Source organism: Balaenoptera musculus, chromosome 16, assembly GCF_009873245.2.
Source record: "Balaenoptera musculus isolate JJ_BM4_2016_0621 chromosome 16, mBalMus1.pri.v3, whole genome shotgun sequence".
Taxonomy (NCBI): domain Eukaryota; kingdom Metazoa; phylum Chordata; class Mammalia; order Artiodactyla; family Balaenopteridae; genus Balaenoptera; species Balaenoptera musculus.
Genome location: NC_045800.1, coordinates 6,263,053 through 6,288,302, shown reverse-complemented (window position 1 = coordinate 6,288,302; position 25,250 = coordinate 6,263,053). Strand labels below are relative to the sequence as shown.

The 25,250-nt window shown below is 44.4% G+C and overlaps 1 protein-coding gene across 1 annotated transcript in view; it reads right to left on the bottom strand.

The window, feature by feature from the left end:
- The window catches only part of ADAM12 (ADAM metallopeptidase domain 12), a 386,617-nt gene that overhangs the window by 69,186 nt on the left and 292,181 nt on the right, over positions 1–25,250 (bottom strand). Inside the window, exons 7-11 of the mRNA XM_036827896.1 lie at positions 22,092–22,157; positions 20,944–21,015; positions 14,323–14,492; positions 11,380–11,464; positions 7,723–7,871 (exon numbers count right to left, since the gene is read on the bottom strand). Coding sequence (XP_036683791.1) covers positions 7,723–7,871; positions 11,380–11,464; positions 14,323–14,492; positions 20,944–21,015; positions 22,092–22,157 — 542 coding nt within the window. The remainder of the gene's footprint in view (positions 1–7,722; positions 7,872–11,379; positions 11,465–14,322; positions 14,493–20,943; positions 21,016–22,091; positions 22,158–25,250) is intronic.

Below are 25,250 nucleotides of genomic sequence, written 5' to 3'. Positions count from 1 at the left end.
ACCCAGCCGCTCACTACCATTTATCCATCTGCTATCAGCTCACTCAATCATCCACCCATCCGCTCATCCATCATCCATCCATCCACCCACTCACCCTCCCATCCGTCCAACCATCCAACCATCCATCCATCCTTTCAGTCAAGAAGAATTTACTGAAATCTACTATATGTTCCAGGTGCTGGGGCTTTAGCAATGAACCAAACAGACAAAATTCCTGACCTAGTAGTGCTTAAAGTGGGTCCTTCTGAATACTGTTGGTCACAGACAGGCCCAGAATTTACCCTTGACCTCACTCTGTGGTCTCTGTGCCAAAAGTCCTGGAGAAAGGAGGAAGCCGTGTGTGTGTGTGTATATGTGTGTGTGTGTGTGTGTGTGTGTAAGTGGGGAAGGGTTGGCAGAATTTCAGCGGCAATGTTTTCACACATGTTCTACCACAAATAAAATGCTGGATTAACGAGCAATGACAGGAAATAATTCTCTGCTGTTGTAACCTAAGTTGAAGGAGATTTGCAGAACTAAATGGCTTAAAAATGGGCCAGCCTTCCTGCTTCCCAGAAGTCACACAGGGACAAAGCTCTGTACTGAGAAGGCTTCAGTTCCCGCCTGGAGCCTGAACACGGCAAATACAGCCGAGGTGACCTCCACATGGTAAGGACCCCCGGGAGGCAGGATGGCACGGCCGCCCCAGTCTCAGCCTCAGTCTGGACCACAGAGCTCCCTCGAAGCCTGCGGTGGGAAGCCAGCACATCTTTCTCTGACTAATACCCCAGGATAGATGCCCTTCTCTTCTTCCTGAGGTTTACAGCTGCTGCATGTTTTTATTTGAGATAAGTAATAGGAAGGTGGAAAGTCAGAGGCTTGGCTCCTGGTGACTCAGCCTAACGTCTTGGGGCTTCTCCTTGGGTAGTTTTGAAAACATAAGCAATTCATTTAACTTTCTGAGCTCCAGCTCCTCATCCTTAAAATGGGTATAACCACACCCACCTCACACCGCTGACTGACGAAAGATACATCCCCAGTCATCTCTAGGGCCAAAGTCAAGTCTGCCTCCGTTCACTTCCCCCAGACTGGATATTCAAGGCGCAGTGCCATGTGGACCAGTCTCCCTAGCTTGACCTCTGTTTTGCATCCAGCTTAAGAGGAGAGGACATTCTACCATGCCCTTGGGCAGTGAATTTTACTATCCCAACTCTGCATTAATTGCAGACAAACTCCTTCATTTTCCAGTGAGCAATATCTAATCCTACAGAGAGGAAATAAGAACATGGTCTGTATCGAGGGGTCCTCTTGAACTGCTGTCAGGAATATCTCCTGCCAGTTCCTTTCCCCCTTATCGTCATGTCGGTAAGTAGCCAAGTCAGTTACTCTAGCTGGATAGTTAAATTGATTCTGCCCTGTAGCGTTTTAATGTTACTAGAGTGCCTCATTTTGTTGTTGTTTGTTTATTTATTTTTCACTCCTTGGATAAAGATTTCCATTGTTTTCCCTACTGCACCTTGAAGAAGGAAGTGAAGACTTTCTTAAACTTTTCATTGAGAAAAAATAATAATCACCTTCAAATGAAGAACTGATATGGGGAAACAATTTTCTCCAATCCCATGCTCGTAAAATCCCTTTATAATAAGTGTATTTCATGACCTCAGATAGATCCTCAAACTTCAAATGGGGGTGAGTTTTAATTATGTATATTCTGCACTGATTTTCAAGAAAGCAAGTGCTTCTTGAAAGGGGATAGCCTTTCCAGATACATCGAATTTCTATCAATTCCTACCACATCTGAAACTTGGGAACTTTTCACTGAAAAGTGCAGTTGATTTTAGTTTCCCGAATCACATTTTCAGATAGAGGCCTCCTCAAAAATAAATCCAAATTTCCTGTAACATGAGCTAGGAATTCTCGAGGAGGGTCTGCCTAACCCTAGGCAATTCTTCCGGGATGGGTTCAGACTGGACTTTACTCCAGAATGTTCCCTGCCCACCACCCCTTCCAACCTTTGCTCCTTGTTCACAATGAATTATTGGTCATTTTTTAAAAGATGTGAGATGCTATTATGGTGATGTTTAAAATTTTCTCCTTATCTTTTAGAGGCACAACTGAAGTACTTATAGATGATGTTATGATACCCAGGATTGTGTAAATAGATGAGATTAGGTGCCCCTGTGGTGAGCCCCATGGCACCCCAAGATGTCCCCTATCAGCCCTGAGCTTCCAGTCTGGAATCACCAGTGTACTTGCCTGGGATCCCACCACAATATAAGGGCCTAGAAATCGAGGTTCCTGCCTTTTGTGTCTGTGGCCCCGCTTTGCTCCTTGGAATCTGGCACACAGGTACCCAGTAAATACGAGCTGAGTAAATGAGTGGCTTTGCTATAATTGGTCACCCAGCCCTGTTTCCTGAGGTGGAGGCAGGGCCTGTGTCCTCTCAGCTTTCCTGAGAGAAGGTTGAACTTGGGTGGAGGCTATCCAGCTGTGATCCACGTCCAGACAGCTGTGCAGCAGGGAGGTATGCAATGAATGTTTCCTGAATTGAATTCTACGGAATCGAATGAGCCAATTATCCACACTGCTGAGGAAGTGGAATGGCAATGCTTTCACCTTGAACGTGGTTATCTGATCTAGTTGTAGATGTTATTCCTGAATGCCCAACCTCAGCTGAATGTAAATTATCTACACCCCTGGTGAGCAAGCGGTAACCCTCATTCGCTTATTTTCTCGGCCCACATTCTCCAGGGCACTCAATGCACTGCCCCTCCACTGTCCCTTGGCAGCCAGGCAGCACATTCTTTGCTTGAGAGCCGTTTGCCAGTCTGGATTAAACAAAACCCAAACAGCCCCGAGCTCTGAATCTTAGTATCAGCATGAAAACTATGGCACCAACTCCCTTCAGATATACCAGATATATAGATCTGTATATATCTCTTCAGATATACAGAGTGTGGAAGCGCTCTTTCGTGGCTATTGAAGCAGAGCCCTTAAAGAATCTTACTAGAGGAAAAGCAAAGTGAAATCCTAAACAGAAGAGAATCTTTGACATCAAGTCTACAAGACTGCTGAGGTGAGCGTGTGAAACTGTGGTGCGATCCGCCCCCCGGGATGCTAGCTCAGGCTCCTTCTTAATGGATTCCAAGTGCCTGTTAATTACACTAAAATAAAATGAGAGTTTATATACCATTTCTTTTTTAACAAGAAGCTCCCCCCTATTTTTTACAGACAGTAAACCCCTTAATTTGGCAAACTACAATAGTTCAGATGCTACGCCATCTTCTTAAAAGTGAAGAATTCTTAAAAGAAAACTCAGATCATGTTACTGTCCCGCCTAAAACCCTCCAATGATGGTTCCCTGCCCTGGAGACGAATCCATGTTCCTACCGCGGCGTGGGCTTTGCGTGCTCTGGCCCCTCCTTTCTCTCCAGTGGCATCAGCACCACTTCCCTCCAGCCCCAGCCCGTTCCGATCCAGCCCCACCAGCCACTGGCTTCCCGTCAGTGATGCTTTCCCTCTTCATGGTGTCCCCCCTGCCCAAGCCCACGTCCTTCCATCTCTGCAGGCTCTCCATTCCTCTCTTCCTGTTGGTCTTGGCTTAAACGTCATCTCCACAGAGAGGTCTCCCCCAGACCACTAATTAACGTCGGGTCCCCCAGCCCACGTGTCTCCTTTCTATCCTCTTCCTTTTCTTCCTTCATAGCACTTCTTCCAACCTGCAGTTTTTGATTTACTGTTTTTCCAGACTGTCTTCCCCACAAGAACGCAAGTTCCATGAGGGCAAGAAAAGGGTCTGTCCTGTTTGTGGCTGAAATAACCCCAACATCTATCAAAGCAGGTGGCACATTGCAGGAGCTGAGTTACCGTGGGTTTCCGATCCAGCTGCATCCCCTCAAGAGATGGCTCTTTGACTCCAACTCTCACTGCAACAGAAAATTTTCCGCAAAAAAATAAAAGGGAGCTCTGAGAGTAGTTTTTGAATGTTAATACTGCCTTTTTTTCCTACTCGAGGAAGTGACATTTACTATTATAGTAAATATTCTTTTCCCTAAGTGCTCAAATTATTCACGTTTTTCTTACTCCCATAAATGTGGCATATTTAGTCCTCAGCCCCTTTAAGACCAAATGCTCCAAGAAGCTCATCAATGGATGGACTCAACTGAGTTCAAACTCCCACACGAATCCCCAGATATTGCTTTTGCCAAGGAGTAATTTCCAAGACAGGTCTTAATGTTAACTATCCAAAGACATAAAACACACTCTCACACACACTCAAAGACTTGCAGTAATCAATGATACAACCTGTAAGGACACCCCCTCCAACTATTCCTGTAACATGCAACTGAAGTCATGACACCCATGTTTAAAAGAATTCTCCTCCATCCTCGTATTTTTAGGCCTTTGGGTCCAATTCGTCAACGATGGCAGTTGGTGAAATTTCAGGGTTAGGATTCTGGAATGTTTTGATAAAGAATACACAAGGGGTATTAAGGGATGCATTTCTTTCCTTTAAACCATCTGCAATACATGGTTCTTCTCGATTCTGGGAGACTTTCATATCATGAAAGCAGTCCCTGATTCATCTCTTTGCAAGTCACCTTTGGGGCTGAGACTTAAATCACATTTTTAACACATTTGCCACTCATGTCTGAATCAGCAGTGGGGAGGAAGTTGGGAGGAAGGTTCGGGTGTGGGCCAGTTGAAAATAAGCCATTCACACAGAAACCACGGGCACTTACATGGCACTAGAAGTGCTTTCCAGCAACTATGAGCAGGAATTCTGGAAAAAAAAAAAAAGCCTTTAACTCTTCAATGGTTCCAAGGTCCCTGTAAGCTAAATAATAATAATAATACCTCCATATATTTGTGGAGTGATTTACAATTTGCAAAGACATATGATCTCATTTAATCCACTCTTCCACTCTCGTGGGGACTCTAAGAGGTAAGAGAATGACAACGTCGAGATAATACTGGAGATTAAAAGCAGCCTGGAAATTCTAAAATGGGTGATGGATGACTGAGATGGCCGGAACAGCTTGACCTCCTCCTTACTGTGGGTTTTTGTGATTAATTCACCCACTTGCTTAGGAAGTTTCTTTCCATCTGAGAAAATTAAAAACACCACCCTCTGGACAGGAATGTGGGATCATAAATGAGAACCAAATAGAAAAGATTTACACGAAAGCACAAGCTCAGCAAAAGAGGAAACTCAGAAATCGCTAATAAGGTATAAATCAAGGAAAGGCTATTAGCAAACCCCTGGTAAGAAAAAAAAAGCTTTTTAAGTGATTTGCTGAGCTCTTAACAATACCATTTCTACCTATGATTTTCAAGTATCTCCAGGGTAATTTGGCTTGCAATCCTTAAACGCTGCCATGAAGACTTTCCAATTGAAGGGATTTACACAAAATTACAGAGAGTACCAGAAAGCAATGCCTTGCTATTGTGCCTCCAGAATTGTAGGACTCTTAGGGCTGTAGGGTCTTCCTCATCTGTGCATTCTCCACAACAACAAACACAGGGATCAAAGTATTTGTTTAATGTGTGAACAAACAAGTGAAAGAATAGGTGGATTAATGAATGGATGGATGGACGGAATGATGAAAAGATGGACAAATGGATGGATGGATGGATGGATGGATGGATGGATGGATGGATGGATGGAATGTTGAAAAGATGGATAGATGGATGGATGGGTGGAAGGACAGATGAAATGAATAATGAATAGATGGATGGATGGATGGATGGAAGGAAGAACAGAAGGAAGGAAGGAAATATAAAGACTAACTCACTCATTTTACTGATAAAAACATAAGAGCCAGAGGGGTTACTAATTTGCTTGTTTTACCAAAAACAACTAGTGTCAGAATTGAGGCTACCAGGTGTCTTCAATCCCAGTGTAGTATCCCCAATCCAGATTTTCCTCTCTTCCATTCGTCTCTTTTATCAAGAGTTCTGAAACATTAACAATATTAACAATCTAATCTTCTTAGTCTTTGAGAACCACTTTTGGAGGCATATAGGCTGGTGTGTTTGTGCCTACTTAATAATCAGGGAGATTAAGCACAGAGTGAATTTTCCGTGGCCACTTGGAGCTCATCAAGAATGAGAAAGCAAGAAGACCACTCAGTTTCACGTCACCTTCCTGCCAATCTCCTCCCCAGAGATTCTGGACCCTATCTGGGCTGGCGGAATATTGGAAACAGAGGACACCCACAGGCCCTGGCCCAACCTCACCCCCTAAGAATGGATTCTTTGCCCCAAATACCCAACAAGCAGCTATTCTGCCCCTGCCCGGGGAGTTTAAATGACAAGGAGCATGCTACTTCTGGGAGCAACCTGCCTCCCTTTGGGGAAGCGCCCCGCATTGAGTTTTGCAACGTTTCACTTCCTGTTGGTGTTGGGCCTAAGATACTTTCACTTCCTATTGGTGTTGGGCCTAAGATACTTTCACTTCCTGCTCAGGTTCTCAGCTTCTGTCATCACAGACTCAGAGAGCAAGTTCCTCTACTAGGTCTTGGTGAGTCCCCGGAATTGTGCTTAAGACAGAACCTCAAGCAAAAACAATGCACACCTGAAGGCTTTGTGCTAATGGTGGTGATGGACCGGAGAAGCAGTGCCTTGCTGGGAAAAGACGCCTGAATGACCAGCTCATGTGAAATGCCATGATGTGAGCCATGGAGTCCTGCTGAAATGCCATGATGTGAGCCATGGAGTCCTGCCCTACAGGCCATTCAAGAGGAGGCCCACGAGGCTACTGGCTGTAAAAGCATAACCACGTTCTGTAACAATCCATCCCTCTTCCGGCACTTTTCATCCTCTTTAAGCAGGTGCCCTGCCCGCCGCGAACACCGCGACTTCGCAGAGGCCAGCCTTAGGGCTGCCCGTCCGCGCTTGCTTCTTGCTCCCAGAGCTTCCTTTCAGCAAACCCAGAGAGTAGACTTGGCCTGGGAAGTGCCGTAAAGATAAGCACTGGGAAGGTCTCAAGGTATAAAAAAGAAGCCGGCATCATAACAAGTGCGTGTTTTCCTTCACTAGTGAAAATCTTCCTACATTAGCACAACATTCTAGTTTAGGAGGGGCCCGTAGAGGTGTAGGGACACATCATAATCTGTAATCACTCCAAGTTGCATCTGTTTCTACCTCCTCTGAATGCTGCAGTAATGAAACTGTCTTCCTTTTTTTCTGGGTGAATCAAGTCTAGCGTTTCAGAAAGGCATGAAATGAGGAAGAATGACATAATTTACTGAAAAGGAAAAGTCCCATCATTTAAATCTTTAAGATCTGAGAAGGGGATGTGGTATTAGAGACGGGGACCCTACAAATCCCCAAGCTACTGACACATTTCAGCTCCACCCCAGGGCCAACCCAGAGGGAAGACGCACGTTCCCACACGGGACCCATCTAACTGCGCCTGCTTTGCCCCGTGGCTTTACCACGCCCAGACGGAGCTGTAGGTGCGAATCAAAACCACGTGCTGGGATTGTAGAGTAATTCGCGATCTCTGAACAAAGGCAGAATCCATGTCCACCACTTCTCAGGGAGGCGCTCAGGCCTCACACCCTGTGTTTTGCAATCTGGGTGCTTCTCTCAGGGAAGCACGGTCCACGGAATTTCTTTCGGGAAGCTTCCATGGGCGCTCTGGCCAGAAAACCAGGGAGCTCTTTGCCCAGCTGTTTCCCAATACATATTTCAAGCTGCATCCCAACTCTCAGAGCAGCTGGAAGCATCAGTACTTGCCCGGTTGAGGGGTTCATGATGCAGCCTCCTTTGTCGGCAGCCGTTCTGCAGCTACAGCCCCTCTCCAGGGTGTCATGGTTCATCCCGAAATTGTGTCCCAGCTCATGGGCCAGGGTCACAGCCGCGCCAAGGGGACTGTCTGAATGATCCTCAAAGAAAATACAAGAGCACAATGTATAGTTCACATTTTTTGGCCTCTTTCCCAGCCACCCCCCTCCCCTCAGCCCTGCCCCCCAGATATTTATCTTTTATAAACATTTAATGGAGTCCAATCTCCTACAAGGAACCAAGATAGAGCCCCATTATATAGTTCAAACTTAAAAAAAGATTTGATCTATTTTATTCAACTAGTTTGGGGCCCCCTCTGCTGAGGAATGTATTCCTCATGAATACATGTAGGATTCCTTGTGTCTTTACATGAAATAATCAAGGCAATCATTTCCCTCTCGCTTCCTACAATCTCTCACAAGACACCATTCTATTGAATGAAGCAAAAAGTTGTCCTGTATCATAGGAAGAAGCAGCTCGTTCCTTCATGGGTAATGAAAGTACCGTCTTATCCTTGATTGAGATGATGCTGGTATAAAGTCATTAGGGGAAGCATACTTTGAACAGTCTAAATAAGACCTGAGCAATTGTTACTGAGTATGCCTCTTGCTGTCTACTTGGTAGAGAAGGATACTTGGAAAATTCATAAGAATTCACCATAAAAGCTAACGACATTGAGTAATCTGTTTGAAGACTCATTGGACTAAGATTGTAATCCAGTTATGCCTTACTCTTGCTGGCCCTTTGTTTTGTCAGGTAGACTTTGGAAATGGATGGAGGCATCCTGACTCTCTGACTTTTGCTCTTGGGAGTTCACTCAACCTTTTGCTTGGTTTTGGAAGGCGGGTTCTCCACCCAGCAAGCACTGCTTGGCCACCCCTAACTTAGTGGAGTGCATGCATGGCTTGGCTAAAGAGATATTAGAAATTAATTTTTAAAATATCATTACTCAACTTTAACAAACTAAAATTAGTTGATTTGCAGAAATGGTGCCCATGATTGGTGTTTCTGCAAGGGCCTGCACACCACAGAGTAATGAAGGTAACATTGAATCCTGCTTTGTGCTACCCAGGAAGGAGATAAGAGGCTACCCAAGAGGTTTCCAGGAAACAGTGACACTGTGCTTTAGAGAACGCATTATTCCTGATACAGACAATCTTTGTGGGGCCTCTTGATATAGGTGTGTTCATATAAGATTTTATAGGCTTGTTGGCGGTTACAGCTGTAGCTGCCTTTCTCACTGGCCCTCAGGCTAAGAAAAGAGTGGCATGTCAAGGAACCAAGTTATTCTTAGAATAGATGAAATTCCTAATAAATTACTTTGTTTAGATTTTAGTTTCCTGTTGTAGGAAGCTTCACAAACATGTTTCAGGAAATCGATTTTCTTCAATCTAAGAATGCTGAGGGCTGAATTTAGCATGCTTTGGCACAAAAATTCAAGGAATTTATCCTTAAAAAATGACTCTTTATCAGATTTTGTTATATCACTGAATATCTTGGTTTTGTCTTGAATTGCCTAATTGTTTCACATTTTTTCACGCATAGGTGATTATACACAGAATGTCTCTTAAGAGACCCTGATAAACAGTTCATATTTCTAATAAGACAAAAACCTATTTCTTTATTTCTGGAATTATCTCCAAACCAAGACTATTTTAGTCCAGTTAGATACAAAGGCACGGCTTGAAGTGACTAAAATTAATGATCTGTTCTATCTTGGAAAAATAGAGAAACAGTACAGAACTCAAATTTTCAGTGTGATTAGGATTTCTGCTTCCTTGCGACATGATTTCCTTCCTCTTAGATTTGTTGAGTCCTTGAAAGAGGCACAGTCGTATGTAACACCCATGAATTCAACTTTAGAGACACAATAGGAGAAAGTCTAGACGTTTTAGATCTGGTCAAGATATTGATTTTGTTGATCTCATGAATTTTATAGAAACTAAAGGAGCTGTGGACCTTCAACCTACGTGATGCTTCTCTTCTATGTGGAGTAAACAAAGAGTGAGCCTAAGGATGGTCTTTACTGCTGGCCGGCCCATCAAACATATTTCTTATTGATTAACTTTGGTCTTGACTTGATTCCTATTGCAGTACATACATCTGCTTCTATTTCCCCACATTCATTTTTATCTTTTTTTTTTTTTTTCTTTTAATAGGCTTCCCTGTCTCCTTTCAAAGAAGGAATCTTGACCAAATGCTTGCATGGAAACGGAATAAAGGACGTGAACTTAAAAAAGTTGCTTAATACCATCAGATCGGTTATAAGAACCTCTGAACACTCCATAGCTGCAGAACCTGCCATACTTATAAGGAATTCAGTTTCAGCTCTAAAAAATATTTACGCCAATTTTAAGTGGCAAAGTCAGTAGCGATGGACCATGGAACCATGAAACAGAAAATGATTCCCTCTTAAAACTTTACAGGCTGCTCTGTAAAAAGACAGTTGGGATCTGACTTGAAATGAACCTGGCACCAACAAAACCCAAACTTTCCAGTGACTTCCATGGTGGAGATCACTGGAAGTCTTCCAGGTTCAAAGGGAACCAGAGGGCAGACCGTTTAAGCCAGAAGTCCACTGGGTGGGTGCCATCCCTCCAAACAGCCTCCTTACACATTTAGTGAATGTTTATGTTAATTACCAGCTCCACCCAGAGAAGAGGAAAATATTCATTGTGGATATTCACTAAGAAGATTAGGTTGGGCAGTATGTGGAGAGCAAATAAAAGTCAGCAGAACATTACTCCTTCAGCCCTTTAATACAATGGAATATTCACAAATGTTCTGTTTGAAAAATGTGGAGGAATTCATGGTTTCTTGGAAGGGCAAGCTTCTGTTTGTTTAACAGAGATGGTGGAATGGTCTCCGAGGACACTCCCTATCTGAGGGCTGGTGCAAAGGGGACACTATGTTTTCCCATCAGGGATAGTGACAGCATGGGGTGAAAACCTTTCCTTTAGTTACCTGATGAAGGGGAACCTGTCAAAGTTACCTCCCTCTTCAATTCATATATAATATGACAAAATGATCCTTGTAAAGCAATAAACCTAGGTCTCTGCCTTCCAAGAATAAGGTTAGTATAAAGACAGATTGGACACTGGCTAGGAGGTATGTCAAGCATTTGCAGCGGTAAATAGTTAAAAACCTCAGACTTTTGGCTATCGTGCCTGGAGGGAGAACCATCAGAAAGCCATTCTAACGGCAATATTTGGTGAGATCACAGCCCATCCCAGAAGCTGAGTGATGAGGGCAACCCCAGTGACCTGGCTCATCCCAATGCTGGGAGGAATTCCTGGATGGAGACGGGTGGATCAAAATCCCACTTGAAACTTTTTCTCTGCAAAAGGTGTAGACTAGCTTTCACTGAGCTGTTTTTACACACTCAGCCTTCCTGTGTGCAGCCTGATGTGTTTTATAAACAGTCTCTAGAGTACCGTCGGGTACGGAAGATCATAAGCAGAGCTAGAAAAAGGGTAGAATTATATCTAAGAAGCATTAAAGAAAAGGACCTAATTTTACAAAGTCTGATGAAAGTAGAGATTTCCTGGGAAATCATCAAGAGAATTAGGTCTGGACATCGCTGTCGGATTCTTGGTGCCCCTGGCTTACCATGACGATTCCCCCGGACTGTTCTGCCGTGCACATGCTCATGATGGGTGCCATGCCGATGGTGGTCCCTTGGAAATAAACGCCACTAGAAAGAAAAGAAAGGACTTTCTAAAATCAGTATAAGGACATTTTCTAATATTTGAAATTCTGTTGGACATTCCTACATTCCAACAGGAAAACTGCACAAGCATACGCAAAGACGAAAATAGCTGCATGAGAGTATGTTTACAGGTGATTTTTATCTTTGGTTCTTCTAAAACTTATCTTCCAGTTCACCATCGTCTCCTAATCCTTTCAGATTTTTGTTTTCAAGACTCGGGACGACAACTAGTCACGACTTATATATTTATAAGTTGTATCCTGCTATTTTCCAATGAACTGGGCGGGGAGCTTTTCCTTTTAAACAATGTCTGCTGATGTTAGGGCTGAAAAGAGTCACAGAGAATCACTGTTAACAAATGAAAGGCATTAGATGCTTTACTAGATTTTCTGTTGCAGCTGAATTTTGCTTTCCTGGGTAACATTACAATTAGGCCAGAAACCCAAACTCTTCCAAAATGTCCTGCTAATATAGCTTGCAAAGGGAAATTGGCAGAAAAATGATTGACCCTCTGGAGATAGTGTAGAAGTTAGCACCCACAAAGCCTTGGCATCCCAGGAGGAAGCTTCCGGAAGGGGAGTTCATGGCTTAGGTGTGGCTTTTCCCCTATATGGAATCTTAATCAATGAGTAATGACATCAAGGCCTCTTTAATGCAATGCTATTAATTCCAACCTCATGCATTAAAAATTAAACACTGTATTTGCTGAATCTCCTTTAAGGGAAAAATTGACTTACCCATGTTATCTTGGCCATGTACATATATAGATATTACACATATTATTTGAAAAGTTAGATACTTAGCAGTGCTCAATTGGATGAAATGGGATAAGTATATACAAAATATAACCTCACCTATGTATGTATGCATGTATCCAATCATCCATCTATCCATCCAGCCAACCAGCCATCCTATTACACGCATATGTACAGTACTAGTGATTGCAGCATTTATATTTACATCTATATAGACTGTTTTAACAGATACAATTATACCTATATATATAAAAATAAGGTTATATAAGAGGCTAATTTACTTCCAGATGTTCAAGTTGGACAGACTCCATTTGGGGGAAAAATATCAAAACAAAACACTCTGACTCTATTTTTAGTAGCTCAGGATTAATCAATGCATAAAATATGAGGCAACCACAAATATCCAGGGTGGGAAAAAAAAAACAACCCTATGAAATGGCCAAAGTAAATTATCAGGGAATGCCAACAGCCTCAGTTCAGATGTAGGCCTTTTCGAAAGTGAGGTTAGGGTAGGACTGCTTTTCAGCTTCCCATAAATGTTCAGTAAACTAGATCCAATTTGTCAAAGAAAAGTGTCTCTGACCCTAAAGCTTTCAACTCAGTGATACGAGCTACATGAGAACATAATAATGGCATAAACTGTTTAAGAATTTTAATAAAAAGCTGTTCAGTTTAGGAAAAACCTACTCCATACCAACTTAGATTATGATATTTTTTGTTTAAATATAAAGGTGTCTGTAACATGTTACCAATGTATTATATTATATTATAGGCGTGCTTTCCCCCATTTTATTATCTTCACGACCCTTATCACGCTCTGAAATGTCTTTGTTTATTATTGTCTTCTCCCAGTAAACTGGAGACTCCCAAAAGTGGGGAGGTTTACAATGTTGGTCACCATTATGTTCAAAGCCCCTAAAACATGTTTTGTTCCTCGTTTGTGCTCAATACACATTGATTGAACAACAGAACACAAGGTTAATCTGCGACACTGCTGGTATTCTCTGATCTAGAAAACCAAGAGTAATGGCAAAACAGGAGGAATAAAGATTTTCTTTCTCCAGGCAGCTGACAGTGATCACACTACTGTACTGCCTTCAGATCTTGCATAAATATTTTTCACTAATAATGACAGAAAATGAGCTTTTAAAAAATATACTATTCAGGACAACTTTATATCAAGACTAAGCCTAGAGGGAGGGATAAATTGGGAGTTAGGGATTGACATATACACACCACTATATTTAAAATAGATAACCAACAAGGACCTACTCTATAGCACAGGGAACTCTGCTCAGTATTCTGTAATAACTTAAATGGGAAAAGAATTCAAAAAAGAATATACGTATATGTATAACTGCATCGCTTTGCTGTACACCTGACAGTAACACAACATTGTTAATCAACTACACTCCAATATAAAATAAAAATTGAAAAAAAAAGAAATGAAAAGGTCAATAAACAAATAAATAAAAACATGAGAGAAAAACATGAAAAAAAGAAAAGTATTTGTGAATATCAAAATGTTATTTCGATTGTCTTTATGACACATATAATCTGTAAATTAAATTTGAGAAGTCATAATAAAAACCTTCATGGATTAATAGTATCAAAAAAAAAAAAAAAAGACTTGGGACTTCCCTGGCAGTCCAGTGGTTAAGACTCCACGCTTCCACTGCAGGGGGCGCGGGTTCAATGCCTGGTCGGGGATTGAACTAAGATCCCGCATGCTGCGTGGTGCCGCCAAAAAAGAGAGGAAAAAAAAAAAGACTAAGCCTAGAAACAATTGCATAGAGGAAATGTCCAGGTGTTAGACGAAGGAAATAAGACATCAGCCAGAGGGATAGTTTTCCCAGGGTATGCAAAGACTTTTCCAACAGCCCCCAATTTCAATCGAGATGGCCTCCCCCTCCCCCCACCCCGCCCCCGCAGTGTGGGCTGAGAAGCCCCCTTTGCCCCTGGTCCAGTCAGCGTGTTCTGCTGAACGATGTGCAGCTTCATGGACTGTCAGGTGAGGCTAGGAGGGAGCGCAGGTGTGCTGAGATCACTCTTTTATTTTAAGCAAAGGAGAGACAACAGATGCCTTACCTGATAAGCTGTGCGTTGTCATGGGATTTGCGAGGTAGAAGCTTCATCTTTCTCCAGTCCAGAAACTCGTGGAGGCTCGTGAATGGGTCCTGACTTATGGAGCATTTGTCGATGTCATTCCACACCTCTACGCCCACCAACACGATTCGAATGTTCAGCGGTCTGTAAAACTGAGGGAGACAGAAGACGGGCATCCCTGGGGGATCATGTGAATGAGAACTTACCATGCCGAGTAGAACAGATTGGCAAGTTCTGAACTTCATTGCCGTGACATGAAAAGTCTCTCTGTGCTCCCTTGCTCCCGTGGCATTAGAATTGAAGGAATATTTTCAGTGTCTGATGCAAGGTGATGTGCTAAGTGGGTGCTCAAATGTGGGTGACCAGTTAGATGTTAGAGTTACCAGCCTTTTTGATGTTTGCCCTTATTTGTAGGGAAGCACGCATTTCAACCGATTCACTGGTGATTTGAAATGGGCGTATAGATGTGTTATTATCGCTAAAGTCGTCACATTACAGCTAAAGACTGCCAGTTCGTATCTACTGCAAGAAAAACAGTAAGTGAATTAGGATCTTTCAGACACTCTGCCAAGCGCAGTAATTTGTTCATTTTAAGAGAAATGTTCTACCTATGAGTTACTGAAAATGAATCTCTATTAATTTTTTCAGCAAAGACTCAGATTTTGCTGACCCTATCATATTCTGTCACCTATAATTGACCCAGAAGGTTTTCATTGAATGAACAGATAAATATCTTGCAGGATGATAAAGGCATACACAGAACCCTTCTTCAGGAACTTTGAGGACCATTCTTCCCACAGCCAGCTCACCAACAGCGTCATGGGGAAGATCTGGTAAAGGAAATTCCTCGTTTTTCAGGCATACCACTCACTTCGTCTTCTTGCTTTTCTGCCCCCCCCCCATCTTTCTGTGTCCTGACTTCAACCTACAGCCCTTTCTCCACAAACAGAACATCTTGGGTTGGAAGCAGGTAGAGCAACTCTTCCGATGTCTATGGGATAGTTTTGTCCCAGACGAGCTTACTAGGGCAGGATGAGGGGTCAAGGTAGAGGTAAGAACACCCCATTGCCCCCGACTGCCTTGCTACCCCCATGGGATCACACAGACACGGAGACGGCTCTTTGCTCAGGGTCTGGGGGTAAGGAGGTGGGACTCATCTGGCTGGCTGTACACTCTTCCAGAGCCTGCAGTGTGTAAGGCAGGGCGCAAACATCTTCATCTTCTGATACTCCAGGCAGCCAAGGAGGAAGATGTGGCAGCTACAGTCAAGCTCCAGATGGGAGCAGGTCCTATTCTTAGTTGCTAGAAGCCTCGGAGCCAACAAATAACAAAAATCACAGAAGCGCCGCATCTGATAGTTAAGCCCCATTCCAACGTGCTGAGCTCAAGGGCAATAAACTCCATGAGGCTCAGCACTGACCCCGGGTTCTGACCCACAAAAGGCAGGTTCATCTTTTCCCTTGCTGATCTCTCCCTAGTCATCTGGTGAGCATTAGGTTAGCAGAAGAATGTGACTGAAGCACAGACTACATCACAGAGTCTAAACTGATCACAGCGGTCCAAGTTGGTTTCAAGCAGATAACAATTACGGGCATTACATGAATAAGTTAATGAGACAATTATACGACCTAAATGCTGCCTGACAGCTTGTTTTTAATCAAGAATTGCTTGGCCTGTGGTATCCACTTGCGAGCTCCCAGCCCAGGCTTTCCAGGCAAAATCAAGGTCCTGGCCCCATCTGGACTCTGAACGCACACGTCTGGCTGCTGTGCCACACTGGAGAGCTTACACTTTCGGCTGTGTCACAGACAACAGTGATCAGAGGCAGAAACGCAGGCGATCCAGTGCCGACGTCCACACCAGCCTGCCAAGTGACATCCTCAGGGTCAGATGCCCCGTGTGGGCTGCAGGGTCGTCATCTGTGCTGGGGACACTATGTTTGCCTCTGGAGAGTGTCATATGGAAGTGGTCACTAAGGTCTGTCAAGGTCTAACTGTCATCATTTCTCAGAGCTGGCTTGGGGGCTTACTAATCAAGGGTCTTTTCATAATAATAATGGGTTGTAGTTTCCATTTATTAGCCCTCTCAAATCACAGATTTCATACCTAGAAGCATAAAATACAGTCCCTTCTCTCGAAACTGGTGTTATTGATTAACTGTCGCATATGCTAAACTCACATCATGTCATCACAGTATCCCATTGCTGCCTGTTGGGATGCTCTTCCCAGGGCTCTGCTGATGGCTTCCTTTTGGTTCTTCCTAATAACAATGACCACAGCTAACACCTAATGAGCATTTCCAACGTCCTAGGCACAGTGCCACGTGCTTTCCAGGCCGTAGCTCTCTCAGTCCTCACAACACTCTGTGACTTAAGAACTATTATTATTTCCGTGTTACGGTCAAGGACGTTGAGACAAGGAGGGACCAGGTAGACCACTCGAGACATGACTGGCATAGCCAGGTTTAAGCATAGGTAGGCTGGTGCCCAGGTTCTAAACCACTAAGTAACCCAGCCAGGTAAGGGCGAGTACTGAGATTCCCTTCCAAGATGATCCATTGTGACCCCAGGCCCAGAGAGAAGTACAACTGGAGCTTGGCAGCTGCCCGCCTGGCCTAAGAATCCCAGGATGCATGTGGACACCGTCCAAGACCAGCTGAATTGATTCACCCATTAACATAGCCACGGCAAGTATCTGGCTGTATGCTAGGCTTGGCACTGACACAAAGAGCAAGGGTTAGGATACCCTTGCCCTTGGTTCCCAAATGCTCAGAGGTCAGCAAGAGGCTCAAGGCAGGGGATACTTAGCCATTATTCCAGTAAATGCCAATCGAGTGAACTGCCAAGAAGGATGCAAACAGGAAATTCAGGGAATGCTGGGCTTGAGGGCTCAAAGAAGGCTTTCTAGAGGAAGCGGATCTGAGAAAACATGGGTAGGATTACAGGGCGGTCTGCTGGGGTCCAACACGGGAATGTGCACCCCTCAGGCAACTGGTTTGAGAAGTGGGGAGACGAAGACTCACACAAGAGGGAGAACACCTGAAGTTAAATGCACGGAAGATGAGTCCTTCAGAAGCAGGTCACAGAGGTGCAGCCTGAACGGATGCGCAGCTGTTGCTAACTTCGTCATGAGTAAGAAGCAGGACAGATTGGAGGGGAGAAGCCAGAGAGGCTATCACTTAACTGGGAAGCCACACACCCCGCCGCTCCCGCCCTGCAGTGTAACTGGGGCCTGGGGGAATGTCTTACTTCCCACGTAAAGGGTTTGTCTACCAGCACAGCGTCGGACACACTCTCCGTGTTTCACACGCAGGGGAATTGCCTGAGCGTTTCTGAATGTCACCTCTGTCCCTAAATCACTTCTCGGACTCCCAGTCCGGGATGTGCTTCTCCCTCTTCCCTTCAAGCCAGTGCAGCCGGCCAAGCAGTTATTAGTTAAGAATAGCTAAGAAGAGCCAAGATTTCCGCAAATGAGGAAGTTGCCACTGGAACAGTCATTGTTTTCTAAGCCAAGATGCTCCCACTTGTAGTTGCAAAACTAAACTTTGGCATACTTGCTAGAGCCCAGGGCCCATCAGTTAGTAGACTTGGGTGAACAGAACATCCCAAGGAGCCTGGGTACCCCCAGTGGGCCTTCAGGGTCTGCTGGGGACAGACACATATGTGCACTCAGCAATTCAGCTTTCTCCTTGCCAGAAACACAAGAACAGGCAGGCTGGTGAACTCCACCGAGTCTATCAGGACTTTTCTCAGATACATTGTTCTTTAATTACCAGGGCAGATTATTATCAAACCCCCAGTTGCTCATTTCTGGTTTTGCAAACTGAAGCAAGATATAATACAGAATAATATGTAAAGAAACACAAACATGGAAGACCAAGCACATCACCTTAAAATAGGATTTCAGCAGTTACCAGCCCGAGTTTAATATTGTTCATGGTTTCTGTTTACTTCCAAGGCCTAAGAAGTACTTGAATTCTTTGTTTTCATCTGGATGTTGTCCCATCTCACTGGAGGCGTCTGGAATGTACTCGCCCGAGGCCCCACCCAGGCCAATCAAACCAGAGTCCCTGGATTGAGACTTGGAATCAGCATTTTGAAAACAAACATATAGACAAACACACACACACACAAACAAACAAACCTTGCCCAGGGCATTCTAATGCCCAGCCCAGACTGAGAACCATGTCTGACTCCTACGGTCTCTGGCATAACCTCTGGGATCCATCCCTCACCCTCCCTGCCAGAAGGACTTGCCATTTACAAAAATTCTCCTGCATCCGCTTGACTTTAGGATAAAAGTTTAATTTTCAAAAAGTAGCTATTCAAAATATATCAGCAAGCGTGGGCTGCCTGGGAGTCTGACCTGCCTAAAAGTTCTGGTGGACGAGGACAGTATCATCTCAGGGTGCCATCAGCCATCTGTGTTTTTTTCCCGCTTCCAGAAAGTTCCATCCAGCCATAGCCTCTCTCTGAGCACCAGGCCCTGACCCCTGACTGCTCAGGGTGCCCCAGGAGACTCCCGCTCTCGCTTCTTTGGGTACGAAGCCTCGTTCACCTGTCATCCCAAACTTGGGCTCATTGGGACCCCTGCTCATCTCAGCCTCTGCTTTGGCTCGGTCAAGGAGGGCTGGGATCCACAGTAAGCGGGTAGAGTCAAGGTCAAAAACTCCTGCAGGGGAGACCAGGGCTTATTCCTGGTGCTGCCTTTCAATGCTGTTGGAACATGTGCTGATTACTTAACTAGCCTCTGCAAACCTCCGCTATAAAAATGGGAATACTGGTATCCACCCGGGAGTGTCTGCAAAGCACTTAGACCCTGGCACGTAGCAACTGCTCAATACATTTATTAGGAACCATCCCTTCAAATGTCTCTAAATCCTCGTCTTTCTCACATCCCCACTTCCCCAGCCCCGGGTCAGATCTTCATAATTTCTGTACAATAGACGCCTGCCAGCTGTATTTGTCTTTGGTAACTCCATCCTCCACACTAACTGCAGGCACAGCTGTGTGTGTGTGTCCTGTGTGTCTCCCCTGCTTAAAAACATTCACCTTGCTCTCCACCGACGGCAGAATAAAATCCCGATGGGGTCTAGATGGCTCTGCAGGGCATTCAGGGCCCTGCCACTGAATCCCTGCAGCTTCATCTGCTCCTGCCCTAGCTGTGCACACACACACAATTATGCTACACACACACACACACACACACACACACCGCTTAGTTAGATGGAGTTACTCGCCGTGTCCAGACTCGTGCAGAGCAAGCCAGGCCCTCCCCGCCTGTGCTCCTGGTGAAACTTTACTCACCTTGCAAAATCGCCTCCCTGCAAAGCCTCCCCGACCCCCAGGAAGAATTAGGCGATTCTCTTCTGCACCCCCATAGCACCTGATTGACAGCATCGACCTGGTTCCCATCACGCTGGTCCATGCTAAGTGGCTTATGGGTCTGCTTCCCTACGAAGCTGTGGCCTCCCTGAACAGATGGACCACATCTGATACAATCCGAATTCTTGATGCACACTCCTCGGTACCGCCCATAAGTCCTCGTAGAATGGAGTTGAATCTCTGGAAGGCTTTTGTTTTCATTTTCCCGAAAACTTTGAAAACTCACTTTAAATATTATACAATAGGATTGTTTGGAAACATAGCTATCGTGAAGCATCCACAAACTGCTATGTGTAAAATGTGAGCATTTCTGAGAATCCCGGCCATGAGAGATTCAGCAATGAGCCGGGGCCCCTTTCCTCTCCCACTGTCCTCAGAGGCAGGAGACAGGCTATTGCTAAGAATTATGGTTACGTTCAGACAGGGGCTGCCAGCCACAAAGCACGTGAGAACCACCTGGGAGCGCCTACAAAGCCTGATGTCCAGGCCCCACCCAGACACCCGAGCAGCAAGGCCTTTGAAAGCTTCCAGGCAACGCCAACATGCTCTGGGCTGAGAGCCCTCGGCACCAAACAGCCCGATGCTCTCCCTGCAGGGTCTGTCGCTGAAGGCAGGTGGCGTAGATGGTACCACATCCTTGAGAACAGGTCGCGTAAGGAGCGTTGGCGAGCAAATACACCTGGGTCAGAGCAGACTTTCAGGATCTCTTCCAGCTCTGAAATCACCTTTGCAAAGGTGAGCTCCCTCCCGAGTTATCGGCGAGGAATTTTCTGACGGCCGATTGAGCCGAAAGCCGATTTCTGTGTCCTGGGACTGTGGAGCCCGTGGGTCCCTTATCAATGAGAGCTCACCCTCAGGGGGCCTGTGGGACCTGCCCAGGGAGACCTGGGAAGAGGCCTGCTTGGAGCTCTCAAGAGGGCCAGATGCACCCTATTGGGGTTCTGGATCTAACTGGGGAGGTCAAAACGCCTTCCTGGCCAGAAGAGAGCCTGGCGGGAGACGGATGCCAAGGCCACCGAGGTCCAGACAGCGTGGGGTGGCATCTCCTGCAGCTGCTCCAGGCCCCAAGAATTCTCAGAAGAAGGGGAAGTTGGGTACCAGCCCAGGACCGGAGGCAGAACCCGACCTCCCTAAGTCAGATGGGATGTGTTTCATTCCCTCCACCTCATTCCCAAACATTTACATGCTCTGAGTGATCTAATTACCCCCAAGGAACTTACCTTGTCAACGTGATTAGCGATCTCTATTAATCGTTGTTTGACTTTTTCCAGGTCTTTTCCTTGCCTCTGAAACTTAATAATTTTAAATGTCAGCAGTAACAATGGCAAGACTATCAATCAAATCTCATCTTCCTAGCTCCTGGAAATGTGAAGTCTCAGGCTCTGCAAATCCCCCAGGGCCCTCCCTGGTTTATGGTGAAGTAAGCTCCCATCCTGCCCAGTAATTTCCCCATCCAGGGACTTTCTGAAACTCCCCGAAATTCACTCAAGCCAAGTGCTCAGAAGATAGTAACTTTTGTGAATTTTCCAGCCTCATAAATGATGGAGGCCGTGACATGTTTTGGCATAGAGAAAACAGACAACCAGAAGGCAGTCCAAAGCCATTCTTCATATCATCAACTTGATTTTAACTTCCTCTGAAATCTCCTTTATATTTGTTTTTAAAAATTAAAGAGTGAAAGTAATAGAAGCGCATGGCAACAAGTCAAACAATACAGAGAATGGATAAAAAGTTAATAAATTCCCACTTCTCCTGGCTAATCTGAACTTCCAGAGTGGGAACAGTTGCCTGTGAAATTGTCAAATCTGTTTCATTCATATGCGTTGAGCCAGTCTGGGAGAAAATGTCACCTAATTCATAATAGGTAGTAGAGGCAAGAAAAGAACACAGAGAAGATAATCTAAAAAAAAAAAAAAACTAATTAAAAATTAATTAAAAGAAAAAAAAAACTAATACAGCATCAAGCCCTACTTTGGAAGGTAGGGTTTTTCTGCTGTGTCTACAGCCTTCATTCACTCATTCATTTTGGTTTAGGACATATCAGACATTTTTAAACTAAACTTTTCCCAAAAGTGTTTTAGAATACATTCTAAAACCATCTGCCATCTCCCACAAATAATTCTCCCTGTTTGGAGAGCTTAGCTACATGGCAACTCTGCAGTCCTTGCTAATATTTTGTAATACCAGATACATTTTTAATATTTTATACTTTATAATATCAGGAAACCACTTTTTTCAGTGGGTTGTTTACAATGCTTTTAAGGCCTCCTGGAAAATGAGGTTAAATAAAGCAAGTAATAACTTGCTAAACATTTTCTTTTCCCTTTTTTTTTTTTAAACCAACCAAGAAATTTCAGAAAGTTCTTACCTCTCGGTTGTCTGCCACAATAACGAGCTCTACATACTTGGTCGTCTTGAGGGTCTCTCTTTTTTGCTGCCAAAAGTAAACATGGGTTTAATTTCCCTGACTGCCTCTCTGGGGCTACCCGAACACTGTCAATGTCTCTCGACTCAAGCACTTGAACTAGGGCACCCCCGCCCCCTTACCGAGATCACCGGCTCCCACACCCCTGTTCCACCTAGAAGTTCACCTCCAACCCCAAACACCTCTGTAAAACCTTCTCAACGTGAGCGGCCACTTTCCATTTCCATCTGGGAAATCCTTAAAAAGGAATCTAACCTTTCTGCTGAATCACTGATTATAGGATCAGAACAAGTTGAGATCATTATTAAACAAAACACAGATGTAAACAAGCAAAACCAAAGCTCTCTCTGGAACAGGAGCCAATGAACTCTTCATTTCGGGCTGGATGTAGCACATTTCAAGATCACTACAGACGATGATGGAATTAGGGTCTCACGGGTGTTCCCTTTGCCTTTGTGGTCCAGTTTTGTGATGTGGGAAAAGCCGATATATAAAGCAAATATATTTTGAGCAGGAACTGCATAGCCCTTCTGGGGAAACACTGAGTAGTCCATTCCAGGGAGCTGATTTCTTGCAGTTGATCATTTAAAAATCTGGTTAGAAGCAAAGGAAGAATAGGGAACAGTCAGGCGGATAAATGGGGAACAGAGCCAGGCGAGGAGAAGGTGCTAGGAGGAAAACCAGAAAGGAACAAGAGAAACAGAATAGGAAGAAACAGTGTCAAGAAAAAAAAAAAAAAAAAAAGACTGAAACATGCCACTGGAGAAAAAGGATTGGTAGGAGTGCAATAGTTGAGAAGAAGACAGAAATTGTATATGAAGGGGTAGGGGTCGAAGATGATGCAGAGAGCCCAATATGAACTCCCTCCCAAATCAAGGCAGCCTCTGAAGTGGGTGACATTTTAATCATGTTTCTTCAAAGAACATTCGTCCTCTTCCATGAATTACTGGGAGAATCCCAAAGGCACTTTTAGGAGAAAAAAGAGCAATTCATGGAGGGTGGTCTCAAGAAACAAACATTAAAAACAAAAAACAAAGCCTTCAGTTTCTGCAATAAAATGCAGTCGGAGGAAATGAGGGTTGAACTGGTCTTGGTCCTCATAACTGATATCGCTGCTGTATGAATTAACTACACACACTGCTTAATGTTGAAAACTTGCATGTTATAACCACGCTTTCAGACAAAAGCAAAAATGACCAAGGCATGCTTTGAATCAGCTTTCCAGTCACATAATCCTGAGGGAAACATCTTTTATAAAACAAATCCCCATCAGTCCGGGATCTTCCAAACAGATTTTTACAGGAAAAATGTTTGTACCATAGCAGTGTTCCTCCTCGCGGCCCAGCTGCGCTGATTCATGAATTTAGGTATCCCTAAAGAAATCTGGAAACCTTATGGAGGAAGGAAAAATAAAGCACCATGGAAGGTATAATTTCTCATACTCTTACAACGTTACAAGGGAAAAAAGTTAAGCTTTGTAACTATACGTTGGAGGCATGCTTTATGGTAATAACTACGTACACACGAAGGAAAGAAGATTAGCCCCAGCAGTACCCACTGGTATATGCAAAATGAGACACCTTCTCGAAGTGTGAAGATCTTGCCCCTTCTCCTTATTCAGGTGTGGAAAGCAGAAGCCTCTTTTCCCCCCATAATTCCCTGATTTACCATTACAGATTCAGCTCATCTTACAGAAGAAAATACAGCTCTATTAAAGAAAAAATAAACTAGCCTCCCATTGAAAAACTCATAGGGAGAGCCCTGGTTGTTCAGATGTTTACACCTTTCAGACGGCAAAGGGGTGAAATAAACGACCAGGGGATATTTCCAAATGGCCTTGGATCATCATTTAGAAAATACACAATTCCAGATAATGAAAACAAACACATGAACCCAATTTTCCTGTCTCTGCAGTTTTCAGAGAAGTCCAAATTTTCTCATGAATGCAGAGAATTGCTAGCTCAGAGAGAAACCTAACCACATAATAATAGAAAGCCATGGGGGAGTGGCGGGCTCATGGCCGCAAAGGTTCCTTCTTCCCTCAGCTGCACACACAGAGAGGCTTAAATTACCTCCACATGATTTCCACCTATCTGGGCTATCCGGTTAAAAAAATCATATTTAAAGTGTTTGATATACAGAGCAACATTCGAAACTGGTTGCTTGAATTTTCATTTTGGGGGGTGATGATAAACAAAAGCCCTTCCCCAAACAGATAAGAGTATATAAGTCTCCGAGAATGGCCCAACCATTCTCTGCTCCGAGGTGCAGACCGAGGGGTTCTTTGAGCCTTGCTCAAGCGGGAAGCTGTTCCTGGGCCTCTCAAAGTCATCACAGCCAAGTTCTCGGGGAGAATGACCCCTACACATGTTACAACAAGAACTATGGCATCGGGAACTTAACTCAACCCGAGTCAGAAAACAAGTTGAGAAGAGGGTGACAATAAATTCTCATTGCAACTCCCTCTTCCTATGGGCCAGGTCCCTGAAATGGTGTTTCAGGGAGACGGGATAACACAGCACAAGTCCTGAGGCTGGGGAGAGCTTGGAGTGTCGTAGCAGCGGGCAGGATGGCTATCGTCTGGTGAGTGAGGGAAAAGTGTGGATGAGATATGGCTGAAGATGGAGACGGAGGACAGGGGCCATGGTGAGGAGGCTGGCCGGTAATCTAATTATTGGAGAGCAGTGGGGGACCCTTGAATGTGAGGTTCTTTACACATCACTCTGGCTGCTGGGAGGAGAATGGATTATCGGGGGACCATAGGGGAAGTGGAGGGCGCAGGTGAGCGCTGGTGACAGTTTGAGGCTGTAAGGATGGAGACAGGCAAACAGATTCAAGTTGGGTGTTTTAACCAAACAACAACAACAACAAAACAATAACAATGGAACCAGGACCATTTCCATAGACGGTAAGATCAGCAAATTTGATGAATCAGAAGTTTGGTTTACCTTCCTCTGAGTAAAGAAAGATCATTGTTGACTCAAGCCAGGCTCCGTGCCTTGACTCTAAGGCCACTTTACGAATATGTATGAACTGAGTCCTGGTCTCTGCTGTGAAAGGTCATCTCTACCATCCTTACCAATGATTTGCATGGGGACCAAG